Source organism: Eschscholzia californica, unplaced genomic scaffold, assembly GCF_041429995.1.
Source record: "Eschscholzia californica isolate CP2 unplaced genomic scaffold, dmEscCali1.0.p SCAF_5, whole genome shotgun sequence".
Lineage (NCBI taxonomy): Eukaryota > Viridiplantae > Streptophyta > Magnoliopsida > Ranunculales > Papaveraceae > Eschscholzia > Eschscholzia californica.
In genome coordinates, this window is record NW_028238472.1 from 36,920,745 (window position 1) to 36,941,548 (window position 20,804).

At 34.4% G+C, this 20,804-nt stretch overlaps 3 protein-coding genes across 3 annotated transcripts; 1 reads left to right on the forward strand and 2 right to left on the reverse strand.

Annotated features, from left to right (window-relative positions):
• Positions 1-5,638: 5,638 nt before the first annotated feature.
• On the forward strand, positions 5,639-8,901 carry LOC147538933 (uncharacterized). Its single transcript, XM_086643552.1, has 3 exons — positions 5,639-6,076; positions 6,887-7,301; positions 8,829-8,901. Exons 1-2 carry the CDS (start codon positions 5,707-5,709, stop codon positions 6,934-6,936), a joined length of 420 nt encoding a protein of 139 aa, XP_086499678.1. The 5' UTR covers positions 5,639-5,706; the 3' UTR covers positions 6,937-7,301; positions 8,829-8,901.
• Positions 8,509-10,565, reverse strand: LOC147538934 (putative xyloglucan endotransglucosylase/hydrolase protein 26). The gene is made up of 4 exons (XM_086643551.1): positions 10,254-10,565; positions 10,033-10,133; positions 9,209-9,402; positions 8,509-9,088 (listed from the first exon to the last, which is right to left on the reverse strand). The coding sequence occupies exons 1-4, from the start codon at positions 10,417-10,419 to the stop codon at positions 8,689-8,691; spliced, it is 861 nt and encodes a 286-aa protein (XP_086499677.1). The 5' UTR covers positions 10,420-10,565; the 3' UTR covers positions 8,509-8,688.
• Positions 10,566-16,193: 5,628 nt separating this feature from the next.
• Positions 16,194-18,361, reverse strand: LOC147538935 (putative xyloglucan endotransglucosylase/hydrolase protein 26). The gene is made up of 4 exons (XM_086643425.1): positions 17,998-18,361; positions 17,452-17,552; positions 16,972-17,165; positions 16,194-16,885 (listed from the first exon to the last, which is right to left on the reverse strand). Exons 1-4 carry the CDS (start codon positions 18,176-18,178, stop codon positions 16,477-16,479), a joined length of 885 nt encoding a protein of 294 aa, XP_086499551.1. The 5' UTR covers positions 18,179-18,361; the 3' UTR covers positions 16,194-16,476.
• Positions 18,362-20,804: the final 2,443 nt, after the last annotated feature.

Sequence of the window (20,804 nt, forward strand, 5' to 3'; positions counted from 1 at the left end):
TTCCAAGAGCAAAAACGGGAATCAAAAAACTAATATTGTCCATTCAGACGTGATCCAACATCAAGTCTCTATTTCCAGAATGATAACCAGATTAACGTTTTTCTACATCAGCAATCATAGAAAACTGAAGGAAGCGTCCTTCAATCAAAATGATAATAAGCAAAGTTTACAGAGATCAGATCCAAAACTAAACTATCACTTTACACCAATATGAAAAGTCAAACTAAGGTTTAAGGCATTAGGTACATTCGAGAATGACCTAGACTAGTAAATTGAGTGCGTAAAGGAGTAAGCTGGAAAAAACTTGAATATATAAACTCTTGTTATCAGAAATAAAATAGTTTACTTAGTCATTTAAATTTGGTTTAATATGTAAAATGATTGTCCAAAATAATGAAATATTCCAAATATAATTAACAGATGCAAGATCTGATAAATGAAACACTTTAAGTGAAGTTGGAATCATTTCATTATCCGTTCCCTCGTCTAGGTCATTAAGTGGACAATAATGACTTACGGAGACTAGCGTGTGAGGTTGACTGGTAGCGTTGTTTCATGGGATATAGGAATATATTCGAGTCAACTACATGGGTGTATGATACAATGGATAACCCACCATGGAGTTCTTCAAAAATTGATCATCGGATACTCATTGACAAGATTGGGGAGATTCCTCAAAACATGAGTGCTCTACTCATCTTATATAATAAATGTCAAACTTTGGTACCATCAAACATCGCTTCGTAAAAAGAGGTAATAAATTAAGGTTGATACTGGGTAAGACACGATAAACATGAAGTTGAGTGGGAGTTCATATGTCCTCCTAATTAAGCTAGGATATGTATCTCTATGCCACTTGAAGAGTAACAACTAGAAAATGCATGGTTGTGCTCAAATTGATTAAAATTAATCATTTGGTTGACAGTTGTGCTCTAGATTAAGAAAATCTGAAAGGTATGACGTATTAGATGTCTAAGTACAAGTGGGAGAGTGAAGGAGATCATGTCCTTCTGAAGAAGATGTCTTTCGACCAAGATGATAATGCAATGAATTTGTCGAATATGACAATGATGCTTTATCTAGAAGATCAAGTCCGATCGATTTAATGATCGCAATGCTTAGCTAGAAGCCAGCTAAGATGGTCGAATCAATCTAATGGTTCGCGGCTAATTTCAACTGGATCGTACAACGGTACAGAGTGATGGTTGGATCGGAAAGGTATGACTAGATGGAACAGGGATAAGAAAGATAGATTAGACCTATCGAAATAGGCCCAACAAACCCGTTAAGAACCATACAAAGATAGCACAGGCAGGGCCAAGTGCATGGGCAAAATGGTGCCCAGGCATATGGCTCGACTCAAGTAAAGGGACGACCATATTATGGCCAGCAAGAGCTGAGCCAGCCAGGTCAAGCCCACTTAGTGGGTTTCCTTGACCGACCACATTAAGGGATGCCCCAGATGGGACAGAAATCTCATATAGGGATTCCCACTCAGAATGGGATTCTGAGTCTTATTTTCTCTGTGGTCCTTATTGAATCCTATTTTCAATAGGACTCTGACTTTAGATTTTCTATATAAGGACCTTATTAGAATGGGAAAAGTGTGGAATTTTCTCTAAGTAAAATCTATCTCTAACAATCAAGTAGAAAGAAAGTGGGAGAATTAGACAAAAAACTTTCAAGCTATCTATCTAGTTTAAAGGAGACGTCTTAACCTCTAAATAAGGTCCGCCGACTCCAAAGGAGGGAGATCAAGTTGATTGATCGGGTTTCTCAAGTAGAGGAGCTGCAATTTGGAGTTCTGATCTCTGGGATAAAGGCAGTCAGTTTAGTCCGCAGGAAAGCGATTCGGGTATACCTAACCTTAATCAAGTTCAAGTTCATCTCTGGTCCATGCATGAGGTCCTGGAAACTAGTATTAGTCGTCTGAGATTCTGCTTAGAACACTAGGTGACTACATAACCCAATACGACACTACCTAGTCATTAAATCAACCTGACTCACATATTTAAAAACTTGAATTATCAAAATCTCAAAACCATGAAGATTTGAGGGTGCATTTAAAGAAAACATGAAGGATAGAAGCCATATTTGTATTTACCTTCTAAAATTTTAGGTAAGTTTTAAAAGCGTCAGTTGCAAGTGTTACAGGCGCCTCCCTCAAAACAAATTTAGGGGTGTTTATGAGTGAAAAAAGCGCCTTTTAACGCTTATATGGGGCCCTTTAAAACTTGCCCAATTGTTCCCCGTTCACCGAAAGTGTACCTGTGATTTTTTATTTCCTTTTAAAATTTTACACCACAGGAAAATCGTCAAAATTTATAATTTTTATAAAACTTTGCACCCCGGAAAGTTTTCTTATTTCTAAAAGAATCGACCTTCGTAAATTAAAATGGGGTCGTCTAGTGGTGGCCAACGGGCCATGTCTGCCCGAAAACAGACCGTCACAATCCGTTTATAAGGCAAAACAACACGAAACAGAACGGCTCGTCCCAATTCGTCACGGGTCAAACAGAGCGTGGCAGGTTTAGGATTTTAAATTCTCAAACCCAACCACAACAAGTTAGGAATAACAACACGACCGACCACGACCACGCTAACCCGTTAGAAACGGTTTGTTTTAATTTATAAAATATTACTACCACTTTGTAGAAAGTATTTACTAGTTGTTACGAACAAAAAACAAATTAAGACTTAAGTTGGTAATATAGTTTTACATCTAAAAGACTAAACGATAATAGATGACTTCTTTTCCAACAAGTATACCAAGAAATAAACAAAAACGTTAGACTTTAAACAAAATACTATAACGTTTGACTTGGAAAAAAAATTAAGTACTACTATTTTTCTTACTTTTATTTTGTTTAAAAATAAAAAATAAATTTTAGGTGTTGGTGAATGGACCGGCATGTAGCACCCTCACTTTGGAGGGGCGCCACCAGCAAAAATTAAGGGCCCGAATAGCATTAGCCCTTTTAATTCCTAAACCCTTAACCCCTCACAGTCCTTTCTTTCCTTCCTTGTGCAGCCCGTGAGTTGTGAGAAGGGATTCTAGAGTGAGAAAGTGAGGTTTTAGAGAGAGAAAGTGAAAAAGAAAAAGGAAGATCTTGAAAGGGATTTGCTAAAGGGTTTAATTTCTTCTTGGTGCTACATCTCAGGTAGGTTTCTTCTTCCCTAAGGTTTACATAACCCTCTTTAATTTCAAACCTAGATTTGATTGGTTAGAACTATAATAACTTTAAACTATCAATTTTTACTAGGTTATCATCAACTTAGCACCAATTAGTGATACAATAGACATATACCAGTTATTCAAAAAAAAAAAATAGACATATACCAGGATTAGAAACTAATTCCAACAACAATATAGAGACCCTAGTGTAGGGAATTATACCCTAATACTAGTGTTTATAGCGGATAACGACATCTAATGTCTAACACTAGTATCCTCAAGATTATCATGCAAAACTAGTAATTAAACTAATGGAGATAGTAGATTACCTTAATCGCTTTTTCCCTCGAACTAGTTGAATTGATTAAAGAAGATCAAGAGCTTCAAGTGTAGCTCCTCTACTTGGGACACGAGCAATCAACTTGATCTCCACCTTGTTGTATAGCTAGCACACCAATGGTGGTTGGAAAGAAGAACACCTTCTTCTTTTGACTAGATAGATAGTAATGGGAATTAGCTCACTTTCTCCTCTCTACTTGATGTGGTAGAGTAAGAAAGCTTAGAGAGAAATTCCACACCTTATTCTCTGCCCTAAGAGTTTTTATATAGAACCCTAATAAGAATCCACCTCCTTTTAGGTTTCCTAAAACACCCTTTAGAATAAGATTTAGGGAAATAGTCGAAAATAGCAACTAGTTGATATTTTCTCAATTACCTAAGGAGATGACGTCCAAACCCAGTCAAAATTGGCAGATTTAATGTTCATAACATAAGAAAACGTCCCTCCAAAAATCAGCCCAATCCGAGCCCTAAAAGTGCCCGAATCGGCCTAGGCCCAAAAACCCTGTTTTTGGCCTTTTTGTACTATCTTTGCCTAATTCCTTTTTAGGCCTATGAGATATGTTTATGGGACACTCCCATGATTATATCTCACTCCCACTAGTCATATCCTAGATCAATTTGTCACTCTTATGTGTAACCCGTTGTAGGATCCGATCGAAGTTAGCCGCGAATTACTTCGTAATTCGACGATCGTAGTTGGTCTCTAGCTACAACTCTACGATCCCTAAATCAATCGGACTTGATGATCTTCTTCATCAATTGTCCTAGCCGACATATTGCTCGCATTGCCATCTTGGTCGAAGGACATCTCCTTCAACTCCTTCACCTAGACCATTATAGTTATATTAATAGAGTATTTATATACCCGGACATCAACCTAGGTTATTAAGGTTATATAAATATAGGTATAAATACACCCGGACAGCAACCTATATGCTAAGAATTATTCGTGTTTATGTTATTGATGTGGATAATTGATTGTATGAGATTATGTATGATATTGGAGCATAAGTGCTATCAATAGTTGTGTATGATATATTACTTTAGGTTTTAACCTAGAAGGCATAGACTAGTTGGAACCAAGAATGGTTGGCTCGACATGTGGGTCGATGAAAACATGGGTTTGTCAATGTGATATTGGACAACCCAGTGGACCATGGAGGTGGTAGAGGTCGAGGTGTTTTACCTGAGGAAAGGGGTTCTACAAGACCAGAGGATTCACAAGCACAGTCAGGAGGTCATGCAGGCTCAAATCCTAATCTGGATGGATGGACAACTGTGACCATAAGAGTTGAGGAATTGCAATATTGTTAACAATGTTGTGCAAGCTGCGATGAAGGCTAATGAGACTCCACAGAAGTCCACACCTGAAAGATAGGGACCTATTGAGGAACTGGGACCGGAAGTTGTCGTGAATCAACGACAACAAACCGAGTTGACATGGTTGAAGTACTATCATGAGTTTAAGAAAATGGGACTGGAGGACCGGTAGAGGCAGATGAATGGTGCAAGGAGATAGAGAGGATGTTTGTAGCCTTTGATTGCTCTAGGGAGTATAAGCAACAGATGGCGGTGTTCCAGTTAAAGAAGAATGCAGCTACTTGGTGGGACACTCAGTCTAGGCTAGTGGATCCATTGAGGTTCACATGGGAGTTTCGCCTCCTAGGCAGTTATTTCTTTCATTCGTTCTTGTCCGACCTACATGTCGATGATTTAGAAACATTGTTTGAGTTAAGAAAGTTTAATGGATTTCTTTTAGATGATTTATTGATTTTATGAGCTTCACATTTGATATTATTTGTATCTTTTGATGGATATATCGACTATGCTATACTGTTCTGCGGAGAAATGCTTAGAGTTTAGGTTTTCATGGCGGCCAACGTGGAAATCTAGATTTGGAGCGTTACACGGCAATACTGGACCATTCAGTACAACAACGTCTAAAAACGCCATGGTAACATCTGGAACGTGCCATGGGTCGTTTCCGTTTCACGGCACGACACGACACGACACGGCACAGCCTGAGGGCCTCCACAAGGGTCGTCTAAGTTAGATGTAGTTTTGGGTTTGTTTTGGTCTCGATATGAAACCAGAACAAAGGAAAATCGGTTCTAGCTCACTTTATAAGCGGGTACGCAGTTGATTGAAAGATTAGTTTTTACAAATACCTGAGTCAGAAGGACAAAGAAATGGGGGATGTCGAGAAGATGATAGCAATCGGCCTAGTATGGGGAATTACGAATTCTATTATGCGAAAGGGTGCCCTAATTTGGGATCAAAAGCTCAAATCATCATCCTATTCAAAACAATCTCAACAACAATCTAAACTCCATGATCGGCTACTTGGGTATTTGAAGAACTGGTTAAATCTTCTATTAACTTGGCAATATTCAGTTCCTTTCTTGGTTAATTTATCAGCTTCAGCTTCTTTTTTTGCTATTTTAAGTGATAGCCCTATATCTTTAGCTGTTCCAGTTACCAATGCCACAACTTTTGCAGCAACTGCAGTTTCAGCAATGGCTCTTGGTGAAGAAACTCGTATTGGGTTTGCACTTTTTGGTACTTTTCTTATTGTTCTTGGTGTCTGGATTTGTATTATGTGATGGGTTTTGTTTGATTATATGTGTTTATCTTATTGTTCAATTGAACCTTTTGTAATTGATTCAATGTCAATCAAACTCTGAAATTTACTGGGTATCTGAATTTGTATCATGAGATGATTTTTATGTTTTAGTTTAGGGTTTTTGTAGTAGATCATATTGAACTCTTGTTTTTTTTTGGGTTGTAAGTTAATCTGATTTTGATGTCAATAAAATGTAGAATTTTTATGGATCCAAAAGTTTAATTATTAGGATATCCAATTCCAAATTTTGGTATGGTTTTTGGATATGTTTCATAGATAAGTTTTCTTTTTCAGTAAATTTAATTTGTAGTCTTCAATCGCACTTTTAGATGTTCCGCGGCTGTGTTCTATGGTGTTCTAATTTATTTGATTCTCATATGAATGGAAGTGTGGAGTTTGATTGGCTCATCTCTCATATTGTTTGTTTCTTGTTCTTCGGTTTGCCGTATTGGTCCAATACTTCTCTCCTATTAGATTACATTTTTATTGTTGAATTTCTTAGACCATCCACTACCCAAACAACTAAAACTTTGGAGGTTATATTAAGATCTTATTTGTGCAGAAAATGGAAGGATATAATTTTAATAATCCCAATCTCCTAAGACTTTTTTGTTTGTTGAAAGGAAGAACTTAAACTACAAATAGGTACCGTCTAGTTATGAATTAAACTAAATTATGTAATAGTATAGATTTAGTTCTTAACTTATTTTGTTAAAATGTGGCTTTCATTTTTCTCCCTGATACAGCTGACACAGCGATGAATGCCGATCTGCAGAGACTTGAATGTATAGAATAATTGGGTTTTAACCAAGAGGTCCAAGATCTCAAAGCTGTAGTAGAAGCTGTAACTTTATGCTTCGTGTGCCAGAGAAATTTTTCATCTCTCGTAAACAAAAATTGAGGATAAATAAAGTCCAGTAATATCGACCTCAAAATCTGTTAATTGGATATTCGCTTGCTAATTCCTTGATGCTAGCAACATGAGTTTGAAAATTTACTATGTTTCTTCTGAAATGCTGAAATTTCTGTCCTTTCACATGCTCTAATGAAACACCTTTAGAGATGGAACCTTGAAACATCAGGTAGTTGCCAGTGCCATGATTTAAAATGCTCTGGAGTAAAGGAGGCAATGACTCAAATAGTTCAAACATATTTCTAAAGGTGAACTCAGCAGTATCTTCACCTCAAAACACTGAATAAGTGTTGTTAAGGAGCATCTGCCAATTAGTGATATGCCAAGCGCCATGGCGAGTGGTTTCTGAGTTATTTTATGATGTATATCATATTCATGTTTTGAATACTACGACTTTAGATACTTCTACTTTCAGTGAAAGATTTACAAGTTACAACAGTCCTTGTTATTGGCAGTGGAATAAGCTGCCTCAAAAGGTACTTAGTTGCCCAAATAAGGGCATATGTGGCATAGAGAGTTTAAGGAGCTTACATCTTTAGGAAATCAGCAACTAATTTAGGGATGTTATGTGACTATATATACACTTGTTATTTAGTTATTTGGGTTAGGGTAAACTTGCTAAGAAAGTCAGGCTAGAAAATAGAGTTCTAAATAGAGTTTTGGGCGAATGAGGACATTCTAAGAGGGAATTTTGAGCCACCCGCTGGGCCCAATCATAAATGTGTATACTGTATAACCATATGTATTTATTATGTGTTTTTCTCATTTTGATCATTGAAAACCTAAATCATCGTTATGTCTCTCTTTTTCATGCTTGCTATGCCTTTTATCACGCTCTTTAGTTGTTAACCCTACTTTGGTCGTTCATTAATCTTTGTCTTTTGCAAGTATTAGACTACAAACTAAAAATTAACGAATTGAAAGATTACTCTTTTCTTGTGGGATGGTCATGTTATGGCCTAATTGATATCCCGAGATATCCATACCGATATTGTATCTGACACTTGTATTAGATTCGGATATAGTCAGTTGAAAACTCTAGTAAGGGATACTATTAAACACTTACATACCTTTTTGGGTCATTTACTTTTAGTTATTATTTATTTTTCTCCCTTTTGGAGCTATCTATATCTAAAATGTACATAAAAGATGTTATAGGTATTGGCATGACACGAAAGTTATGAACAAAATCTCAAAAGTTACACCTACTGAAGTGACGGGAGTATCGAAGTGTTCGATATGGCAAAAACTCTAAATATGAGTATCCAAAGTTACATGGAGTAATTGTTTAAAATAAGTTACATGAAGTAACCATTGAAACAGATTCATACATCAGAAGGCTGTTCTTGTGGTAGCATGATTTAACAGGAAGCACAATTTACCAGTGTAATAACATATTTTCTCTTGGGAACGTGTCTTTGCATCTTGGATTATTTGACACATGCTAGAAACATATGAACTTTTAATAATATGATTATCATTGTTATTGTTATTACACTTTTATCTCGAATACACAAGAATGGTAGAATGTAAATAGTAACAAATAATATGAATAAAACAAAAAGAAATGAAAACCAAGAACTAGTTATTAATACGTTCTTTTATCTTTTGTGGAATCGATAATTCCGTATTATATCAATACTGTGGTAGAAAACACTCGGCGGGTATCTGCCAGTTGAATCTCTTAGTATCCTTGCAATAGTCATAGATCATGTAATTCTTTCTAACCCATTGCATCTGACCTATCTGTGCAAAATTGAGTGTGCTGTATACAGGAGATTTAAATTGAGAATTGGAGGTACCCCAGTTAATGCTGCTTGGTCCATGCCAAGTGCAAGCATTTGGACTGAACTTTCGGAAGCTAGCTCTGAATGGTGCACTTTGCCAGTCAATCTTGTCGAGCCCACCTCGGGTGGCCCAGTTATCAGCATTCCATAAACTGCAGTAAGTTTTCATACCTTGCTTGTTTGGAAATGGAATACCCATGTTTTCATAGTTACGGAAAACACGGATTGGAAGACCGTCTATGAACCACCTAAAAAAGATAATGAAAAATGTTAACTATATGATCTTCTCTATAACTGTAGTACTATATACATAGTTCAATTAGCCCGGTAGAAAGAATCGCCGGGGTTGACTACTTGACTGAACTTACACAATCTGGCTTGGATTCCAATGAATGGTATAGTTGTGAAAATCATCCGAAGGATCGAACCATGGGTAGAATTGTTCTTCTTTGCTTCCATTACCTTGAGCATAAACATTTGTATGGATAATGTAAGGTTTTCCTGATACATTTCCTAAGAACTCAAAGTCTATCTCGTCATGCTTGTCTCCTGTAGAAGATAGCTGCAAAAAGATCGAAACAAAACTTCACTCAAACATTTTCACAACAAGAAACGTAATCTCATAAAGTTAGCTTTCACTCTCAAAAGTGCAAGGAATGAAATTTTGGTAGGCATGGAAATGGATTCGAAATTTATTTCCTTGACAAGGCATTGTTAAGAGAAATGTAGTTAAATTTCGGTCCCGATCGTAACTTCGGTAGGCATGGAAATGGAAACACTTCGGTCGTTTCAACAGAAATGTTCCGATATATAATTCTAACCCGAGTTTGAAACTAAGTAGTTGGCCTCACGAGAGTCTCCTGACCCCAACCCAAGTTTAAAGATTTCCCCTGAGTTCTGGGACTTCATTTCTCGAATCTTTTTATGCTATATGTGTACATATATTTATGATATATACATTTCAAAAATATATTAATGTGTCGAGCTTTTACTTCGAGTAAAACGACTGGCTCGAGTGCCCGAGCCCAACTACCAAGGTCCAAAGTTTCTTTCATTAATTCATGGCCCATGGGGTGTAAGGTTTAAGGTAAACAGAGTTAGATAAATGTAAGTTGTGCATTTCGGAATTTCAATACAGATGATCAGGTAAGATGGATTCCAATGTTGAATATGAATTGGCAAGCCTACTTACATAGTAAGCAGTAACAGTGCCGGCGGAATTCCCAGGTACTAATCTGATTAACATTTCAATAGTGCCAAACAGGTATGAATTCTTGGTTTCAATTCCAGATCCTGAAAATCAGAAAGAAACCTTATTTTTAACAGCATTTGAATAAAAATATAAATCATCAGACTATCAGATTTATCTTGCTAAATACCATAGTTTGATTTATTCAAATTCGATAACAAAACCTGCAGATTTATCCAAAACAAGCTGAAGATCTTCACCATCGTTGGAAACCCACGAATGATCAGCTCCCCAGTTGAAATACATTGTATCCCAGAACTTAGCTTCAACGATAACCAAGAAAACACAGAGCACCATGAACAATGCCTGTAAGTTCTTCAACATCTTCATCCTAACTCCAAAAACAAAAGCAAAAAACAGAAATTTGATGAAACCTGAGAACTAGAATTCAGAGTGGGATGAGTTTGAAAGCATTGAAGGTTGGGGTTTTATAAGACTCCAATATAATCAATTTGAATTATGTAATTGAAATTGTTTGATAACCTTCTTTTTTGTAGTTCAATCACAACTCTTAGGGGTATTTTGGTCATTTTGAGATTTTTGCATGGGAGTTCAGATCCTAATTTTATGAGTTTATGATGACTAATAAATGTTGAACTAAAGATGGATCTTAGCAAATTCTGAAAGTATTCAAATCCAACGGTGAAGATTGAGTGGGTATTTTTTTGGATCTGACCAGCTTTAACTGGGTGGGTTGAGGCCCTTCAGGGAGTAGGAAAAAGTCGTGCAAAGAACTATGGTTGTTCATAACTGTAACGTGAGGGCCTCTTAAATTAGGGTATTTTGGAATGGGGAGTGTTAAACGCACTCACCATTTTTGCAATATGCACTCGCATCTTCTTTGACTTATACAATAAATACCTTTGAATGTGAGTGTATATAACAAAAACAGGCGAATGTTCCCTTTTGGGATCCTCTGACTGTAACGTGAGGCGCCTGTTATAAATTATACTATGTTCTTTTCATATTGGTAAACCTCGTGGTGCTACCGCATTTTGTTGGGCACCCTTCTAAAGCTACTGAGAAGTGGTAGGCTTGATTTTCAGGGGCTGCCGTCTTAGTTACCTATATATGAAGAAAATAAAATAAATGTGGCGATGATCATGGCTTGTAAAGACTCTCAAGTAGTAGTTTGATGACTTCTAAAAGTATTTTTACTCTGTTAGCGGATCAAAATGTTGGTATGGTAGTTTATGAGCTCTTCAACCTATATTTTGATCTTCCATCATCATTTCTCATCGGTTAAAAAGATCTAACCAATGATTTGACAAATGTTGACATAATGTTATACATCACATGTATAAATTATACTTCATAGTTAATTTAAATAGAGAATGCAAGAAATGTTTTTTGGGTCCATTGGCATATAGCCCAAAATAATGTTCAAAAAGGATTTATGGTGTAATCTTTTCAAAAAATAGGTTTTTAGTCCTTTTGCTTTTGGGACTAAAAACCCTTAGTATATTAGACAAACTACATTCCATGTCCCTAAATAAATTTCGCGGGATTTTTTAACGTGGGGTCAGACCGAAATTCAAGCGGCATATTGTACCGTGATTCTGGGTTTAAAAAAGGATATAATTTAAACAAAATTTTCTCTCTCATCTATCATCTATTTTGAAATCGAACCAAAACTTTCCCTTAAGTTAGTTACCAAAACCCTAATGAAATTTCAGATTTGGAAAGATTATATTTTCTGAGATCAATTACCGTGATTTGGGGGTTAATATTTGAAACGTATATATCACTTTCTCTCACTTAACTTTCAGATTTGGAAATAGTATATTTTCTGGGATCAATTTAGCGTGATTTGAGGGTTAATATACAAAACGTATATACCACTTTCTCTCACTTAACTTTCAGTTTTGGAAAGAGTTAATTTTTCTGGGAACATTACAGCAGCATTTGTTTTCGTTTTTACTCATATATATAAACACACATCGAATACAAATTACTAAACAATTACGTAAATTATGTGTTATTTATGACGAGAAAACCATCATTTGTCATGTATACAACGTAATTTATCAAATGTATGTGTATCACTGTTCAATAAATTACACAGAATTTCTTTTACATTACACATCGTTTACATTATGTTACAGAAAAAACGTACAAAATCTTCTCTGGTTCAAAAATGGTGTCCATCCATGTACTCTCCATTTGTAGTCTTGAACGGGACAAACAACACTTACACTATATTGTCGAAGAGCATATCGAAATGCTTTTGCACCACCAGGAAACAACTGATCAACTTCAGTAAATATTTATCCCAGCCATCAGATTTTAGTTTTGTGGTCTTACTTAGACTGGATGATTCTGTAGGAAATTCCATAAGTAACAAGAAAACTACAAAAAGAAAACATATACATTTGTCAACAAAACATATAATTTACTAGAAACGACATGTATAATGGAATAAATTATGCATATTGTTTGTTAAACTTCATAATGTGTTAGGAGACAAACAGAACTTTAGTTTGAATCACAAGGTCACCGTTATGTGAAAAACTATGTATAATATGTAATAAATTACATATAATTTTTGGAACATTACACAATGTTTACATTCTGTTACAGTATAATTGTACGAAATCTTCAGTGGTGTGTAAAGCGCAATAAAGTACATATAATTTTTTGCACAATACAAATTGTTTACATTCTGTTACAGTAACATCGTACGGAATCTTCTATGGTACAAATGTGTGATGTTCAATAAATGGACATACTTCCATGTAACCATGTAAATTACACATCGTTTACATTCTGTTACAAAAAACGTACGAAATCTTCTCTGGTACAAAATTGTGATGTTCAATAAAGTACACTTAATTTCGTATAAATTACACATCGTTTACATCCTGTTACAAAAAAACGTACGTAATCTTCTCTGGATAAAAAATGGTATCGTTACTGGATCTGATATCAAGAGATGTTCTAAACATCAAGATCTGTAACCTAAATCTAATGAAAAATAAAATAATACATGGATACAAAGATAACATAATCAAAGATAATGAATTAGTAAACAAAGATTTAACATTAACACCATAAATCGATTATGAAGATCTTAGAGAGAGAAAATCATGAATAATGATGAATATTTGAGAAGATGATACAGAGATGAAATCGATTATAATGAAAATCATAAATATCTTTAAAGATGATGAAAAACATTAGAAAGAAAGATTAAACTTGTTACTTTAACCTCATAAGCAACTGTAGATCTTAACAAAGGTACGAACCTGAATCTTTTTTTATTGAAATCGAAATAAACAATGGAGTTTTCAGTCGGTTTATTGGATTGGAATGAGATCTGAAGCTTATTCAAAAAGAGAATGAATATAGGTTACGGTTTTAGGAAGAGAAAAATTTTGGTTTTCGATTTTGATTAGAAATGAAGATAATGGTTTCGGTTATTAAGATCGTGATTGGAGAGAGAAAGAGGGAGATAAAAATTGAAACCGAATATCGGTGGATTTGATTAAAACGGAAGTGTTTCATTATATATAAAAAAAAATTTAATGAAAGGAAACATTATATATAAATTTAGATAAGGTATTATGAAATTATAAGCATCCTAGAGATTTGGGTTTTCTCTCGAGATGGATACAAATGGATTATATATCTATTTGTTTTAATATTTTGGTTTATAAAACCATTTGAAGCTTAGAGTGGATTAAATGTGTTATTAGGGATAGATTTTTGTGTCATAAGCCCAAAAATTAATGTTCTAATGATCTTTTGTCTCCTTAGTGAGCATTATGTTCTAATGACAAATTACGTATTGACGTGTAATATTTCTTCTTTTCTCTCTCTAAAAAACGATGGAAAAACCTGTTTGCATCTTTTCTCTGTGTCTCTTTGTTAATTTTTTTCAAAGGAGTTTTCAAATATTTAGAATGTAAGGTGAAGCTTTATCGTTGAATTTATTCGATCTGTCTTATTTAGATCTAAGGCATTGAAAAAACTTCAAAAACTTGAAATGAAGATGATCAAACAGAGCAAATAAATCTTCAACCAAAAACTCAATTAATGCTATATAACAAAAGGACACTGGTATTTATAGAGCACTTCAGAGGAATTTACAGTAGAGCTGGTCCTAGTCTTGGTATTTATAAAGATCTTTTGGTTATGATCCAAAAACTATTTTGGATTTAAAAGTAAACGCTTAAATTTAGAGCGAAGTCTCCAGAAAGTGATCCATATGATAAAACTCTAAGCCTAAAACTAATAGCTAAACACCATTAAATTCAAAGTCAAAATCAAGGTTTTTGTTTAAACCATCAATCATCAATGAATCAAATTGTTTGGGTTCTTAAGGTTCTTTTTATTGGATCGAATAGACATTATAATTTCTTGTCTGGTATTAACGAGGTTTCTAATTTTTCTTGTATGGTATGCATCAAAATCTTAAAGTTCTTTTTATTGGATCAAATAAGCTTTATAATTTATTGGTTTGATTCATAACATGAGTTTTGATTTTCTCTCTCCAGAAATCTTAGATTATCCAACGTAAATAGAACTAAGGTTTCTATATAGGTAGGACTTTGTTGGTTTTAATGAGGGTTTTATGAGTTTTCTTTATTGTGTGAAGTTTAAACTCGGACACTGATGTAAAAAATTGTTTGAGGAAGATGATATTTTTTGATAGATCCGTACTGTACAAGATGAGATTTTTGGCATATATTGTCGAAAATCAATCGTTTTTTCGCTACTATATATCTTTCATCTATTTATTTTTTTGTTGTTTGTGGCTGATTTTTTATTTATTTCTAGTTTAAGCAATTCTTTATGTTTTGACATGTAATAAGCACAAACATTTGTAGGTTATTTAAATTTCAGTTGTAAGAGCTTCATATTCTTTATTAGAATTTAAAACCTAATTATTAAAAAATTGCAAAAAGAAAAAAAAAACGAAATCTTTTACCGTTTTGTGAAAAATGATATTATTAACTAGGATAAAAATGTGGCTGAAAACTTCATCGTTAAAAGCATCAACTGGCCGAAATCTTGGGGGACAAAATGAAGAAAATTGATTTACCTATAAATACGAGTTTTCTTTGGAAGAATTGCCACAATTTGTTTTTCTTACCTCTAAAAATATGTTTCACTCAGAATATTATTACTATGAATAAAATGATTCCTGAGCAGTGGTGGATTCATGTGGAGTCTAGGGGTGTCTATAGACCCCCTGAACCTTTTCGATTTAGTATACGATATTTGATAAAAAAAGAAGAAGTAGTTGTAGATTGTTGTTAATAACAATAATCACAATTTCTCTTCATAAAAAAAAAAAAACAAAACAATAATCACAATTAGCCCACCTGTAAAAGGGTAGTTTTAGCACTTTTTGTAGTCACGCTCTAGTTCCAGACCAATCATTCACTTTTTTATCTTTATTATTCTGTTGGAAATGTAAAGCAAGAACATAGAGTATTCAGCGCTTTACCTTACCATAATCTTTTTTCTATTAATCTACAACTACTTTTTATTTGCTTAAATTTCTATGATTGTAATTTTTAGAAGGGTCGTAGTAATTTTTTAGACCCCCTTCAAAATAAGTCCTGGATACGTCGAGAGCTCAAGAATGTCAACTCCCTCCATTAATGAGATCCTTGAGAAGCTTCAACTTCCTCCGAAAATGAAGCTTCTAAAAATATTAAACTTCTCCAATAATGAAGCATCATCAAACCAATTTCTTCCATTAATAGCATTGTTGGTGGATGATTGTGAGGATGATTCCTGGTGGTGGTGGTAAGATTTGAAGACGAAAGAAAACATTACAATTAGATCTAAAACTTTAGAAACCCAAACACCATTAGTGTTGCTCTAAAGACAATCTATGTTGATCAAACCAAACATTGTTCTTGTTGTTTCAGATCTAATGTAATTGGATTTTCTATTAAGATTGAGACTTAAACCTTTTTTGGTTTATTTTGGACTTAAAGCCCATAGCCCCTTTAACTAGTAGAGTATCAAATACCCATACTAATACTAATTTTTATATCACATAAGGGAAAACAACAATTTCTTTCAAATTATACAAACTCATAAATTTCCATTTCATTTATAGATCAATAAAATTGAAAAACAAGAAGAAGTTTATGAAAGAATCACATTTAATAAGTAACTCAAGAATTCAATTGATCACAAATGAAGAAGAAAAATAAAAAAAGGATTCAAGATAGAATCCACAAAGCAAAGGTATAAATATATTGAAACAAAGTAAAACTTCAATGTGATATGACCAATGTGTTCAAACAAATTTATTTTAGTCCACATTCCTTTACATGGAACTGTGAATATAACATAATAATATATAATTAAGTAGAACCAACTTGTTCATTCTTCTCCTTGTAGAATCGAAAAATCGATCGAATTCTTTCAAAACTGTGGCAAAGAACATTCAGAAGGCATCTTAAAGTTGAATCTCTTTGTATCCTTGCAATAATCATAAATCAAGCTCTTCTTTCTAACCCATTGCATTTGACCTATCTGTGCATTACTCAGTTTACTATATGCTGGTAAATTCCACCAATTAGCAGGAGATTTAGAGCCGCATTGACCGATACTACCTTGTCCAAACCAAGTACAAGCTCTTGGACTAAACTTTCTGAATTTAGCTATAAATGGTGCTCTTGTCCAATCAATTTTGTCTAGTCCACCTCTTGTTGCCCAGTTATCAGCATTCCATAAACTTCCATAAGTCTTCATACCTTGCTTGTTTGGAAATGGAGTTCCTTGTTTCTCATAGTTACGGAAAACACGAATTGGTAGCCCGTCGATGAACCACCTACACGATAATAACAAACATGTCAGTCGTTAGCACGGTCTATCTTTATTATATATATATGTGGAAATGGGGCTGGCTGAACTTACACAATCTGGCTTGGGTTCCAATGGATGGTGTAGTTGTGGAAATCAGAAGTTGGGTCAAACCATGGGTAGAATTGTTGCTCTTTGTCACCTTTGCCTTGAGCATAAACATTTGTGTGGATAATGTATGGTCTCCCTGATACATTTCCTAAGAACTCAAAATCTATTTCGTCGTGCTTTTCACCGGTAGAAGATAACTGCAGAAAAATGAAAACAAGACTTTAGTTACCATTCATAATTAAACAACTTTTTTGAACATGAAACATATCAAGTCTGTGGAGATTAAACTCGGAATCAAATGGCACGATGTGGTCTATCAACCTCAAGTGTTTTTTTGTTGGAAGTAGTGGAGGATGTGGATGTGCCGTTTGACCTATAATGTTTGAAACTTACTCTGATACCATATTAAGTTTCGTGCGGGATTATTTTCACATAAATATCTTATACAAACTATTGTATTGATATGCTTGGTCAAGTACTTACATAGTAGGCCACGACAGTCCCTGCAGAATTACCCGGTACTAGTTTTATTTGCATTTCGATGCTGCCAAACAGGTACAAGTTCTTGGTTTCAACTCCAGTTCCTGTAAATCAAAACAAAATTCTTTCTTCTTAAGATGTATTAGAAAAAAACCTAAATAACAAACAGTTCCTTGAAGATCGATGCAAAAACTTCTACCTCTTGGATGCGTTAGCATCAAGATGTGTACACTAGATTTACTAAAGTTGGGCTTAAAAGTCTTTCTCGAAGAACACTCATTGAGGTGTACTTCAATAACTAGTACAAGAACGACTTTTTCCAAGCATTTGGTAACAATTGTAACGATAATTAAATAGTGAAACCGAAAAATTTCAGCCCTTATAAATGTACTGGAACAACTTTACTAGTAAGACTGTTTTCGAACGAGTCCATAAATAAAATAAATGAGCACTGAATTGCTAATCATTGCTAAGTATCAATGTTCTAGACATCAAAATAAATTAAGATCATAAGATCAAAGTAATATGAGTTAAAACGAAATTAGAAACCTGAAGTTTTATCCAACACAAGTGTAAGTTCATCGCCATTGTTCGATATCGATCCATGTTTAGCTCCCCAATTGAAAAACATGGTATCCCAAAACTTAGCCTCAACAATTTTTTGGTGCTCAAAGACAACCAACAAAACAAGAAGACACATGAAAATTGCTTTTGAGTTGCCCATTTTCATCCCAACTCAAATATGAACTTAGAAACTCAAGACTTAATTGAATTCAATGTTGGGATGGTTTTGAATATATGCAATTAGTTGTCTTTATATAGAGATGAAATTAAGGAATTTAAGGTAGACTTGTTTTTTTTGGAGCTTCATACTTTTCAATTGGCAAGGGTAGTTTTGGTTATTTTGATTAATGAATTGCATGAAACCTAGATTCTAATTTAAATAATCTATGGTGAGAACTATTTCGACCCTTGTCGTGATGTATTATTCTTCAAAAGTATGCAAATTAACGGTGGATATTGATATAAAGATTTAGGAAATAATGTTCAAAACGCTATTTGGCCTAAAAGTAGGGGTGGAACACAACCCGAAAGTTGATGTGGCAATTTTCCATTGGTCCACACTTTTTTCTCCAGTGCCCGAACCAATGGTAGCCGACGACATCAACTTTGGGCTGTTGTCAGTCTCTATTTTCGGGCTAAATAACATTTCTCATTAATGGTAACGATAGTCTAAGAAAATTATTGTAAACTTAAATCTTAAAATAAAATGAAAAATAAGAAATATATGTAGGGGCATAATGGTATTCTTTCTTTCACTAAGAAGCTGGAACGCGGTAAGACTTGGCAGTAGGAGAGAATCGTGCAAGGGACTATAGGTAAGGCCGGCCGGTTAAGAGTTTACCCAATTGTGAGGGCTTTTTCAGTTTTGGGGTGCACTAATATATTAATAGGATTATGCTTTTCTGAGATTTTTTCTTCTAAACTTTCAAAAGATTTTATATTTCATAAAGATTTTAGAACTTTGGATCTTCAATATAAGTGAACGAGCCTTGTGTGATTAAAAAATGAATGTTGTAATGGAATAATAATTGTTCTACGCTAATGTAATGTTAAGACGTAAGAAAAAAGAAATTACTTAGTAACGTTCGGGAAAAATAAAATTAGACAGACTTTGGACAAAAATTTCATGTGGTTTGCGTGATTCGCAGTTCAGTGGATCATCGGACACATGAATCACAAAAAATCACATAAAATCTGAGATATTTGGTCAGAACTCCCTAAAAATTTGGACCTTGGTCAAAAAGGACCAGTCAACCTTTTTTTTTGTCTTCAGCTCCCTGAGTACTTTTTTAATTTCCAACACCTTGCGACAGCTTTACAACGCCTTGCGAAAGCTATGCAGTGCCTTACGACAATTTTACAACACTTTGGGACAACTTTACAACTGTTTTGCAACAACTTTAGAGTTTAGAGCGTCTTGCAACACTTTAAAATTGGATATTCGGCCCAATTTCCAGTTTTCATAATGTTGATGCACATGAGAAATAGAAAGTAAAAGAGATGAACAGTTATATTAGCATTACCCTAATAATTGTATTTTAACAATTTTCATATGTTTATTCACATGGAGAGGCTTTGGCTGATTACTTAGGGAAATAATCAATGGAAAGAAGAATAAAGCAGAAAAAGCAAATTTGGTCAGAACTCCACATAATTTTTTTATGAGATGTTTCCTATTTGGCCCCCTACTTTGTGACCAACTTTTTTTATGGCCCCCTGTTTTTTGTAAATTCAAATATGGTCGCCTTTTGTTTATTGTAAATGTCATAACTACCCTTCCTATAAATATTTTTTCAAAATAAAATTAAATAGAAAATATAATTAGGGGGCCACCTCACCTCTCTCTCTTTCTCCACTCACCTTTTTCTCTCTCTTCACCTCTCCTCTCTCTCTCTCCACCTCTTCGTCTTCTCCGACAAGGTCGCCGACCGGAAAAATTTTCGGTCGGCGATCTTGAAAATAAAAATTTCTCCTCTCTCTTTCTAAAACTCCGGCGAAGGGGTTTCCCTTCGCCGGAGTTATTGGTCTGTTCAAGAACATACCAAATCTATTCTTGAACAGACCTACTTTCGGCGAAGGGAAACCCCTTCGTTGAAGTGTTTAGAGAGAGAGATGAGAGATTTTTTTTTTAGAACGGTTGAAGGTCGCCGCCGACCGGAACTGCCGACGATTTTCGTCGGAGAAGAGAGAAGAGAGAGGTGAGGTGGAGAGAGGTGACGTGGAAGTGATGTGGAAATTTATATTATCTATTTAATTTTATTTTGAAATAATTTTACATTAAAAAAGGGGCATATTTGAATTTACGGAAAACAGGAGGTCATAAAGGAAGTTGATCGCAAAGTAGGGGGCCAAATAGGAACTAACTCATTTTTTATGTTGGTGAAAAACTCACTCAATTTTTTAGTGTTCAGCTACTTAGTATTTTCGTAATTTACAACAACTTGCAAGAAATTTACAACAACTTGCAAGAAATTTGCAACAATTTAAAAAAAACGTTGCAAAATATAATGAGTGAGTTTTAAATAAATAAAACACAAAGTATTAGGTTTTTAATGAAAAACAAGATATAACTTATTTTTTTAACTTAAATCTTTTATAATAATTCACCCAATTTTGTGAAGCAAAAACATTAACGTGCCTAAACTAAAATTATCAATGTCAAAATTGGACAAAATACTAAATGTTGGTTTAAAATGGTAGTCATTACAATGTCAGAGACTCAGAATTGCATAGAATACTAAATGTTGGTCTAAAATGGTAGTCTTGAATTTTGTATTTTCACTTTTGAGGCA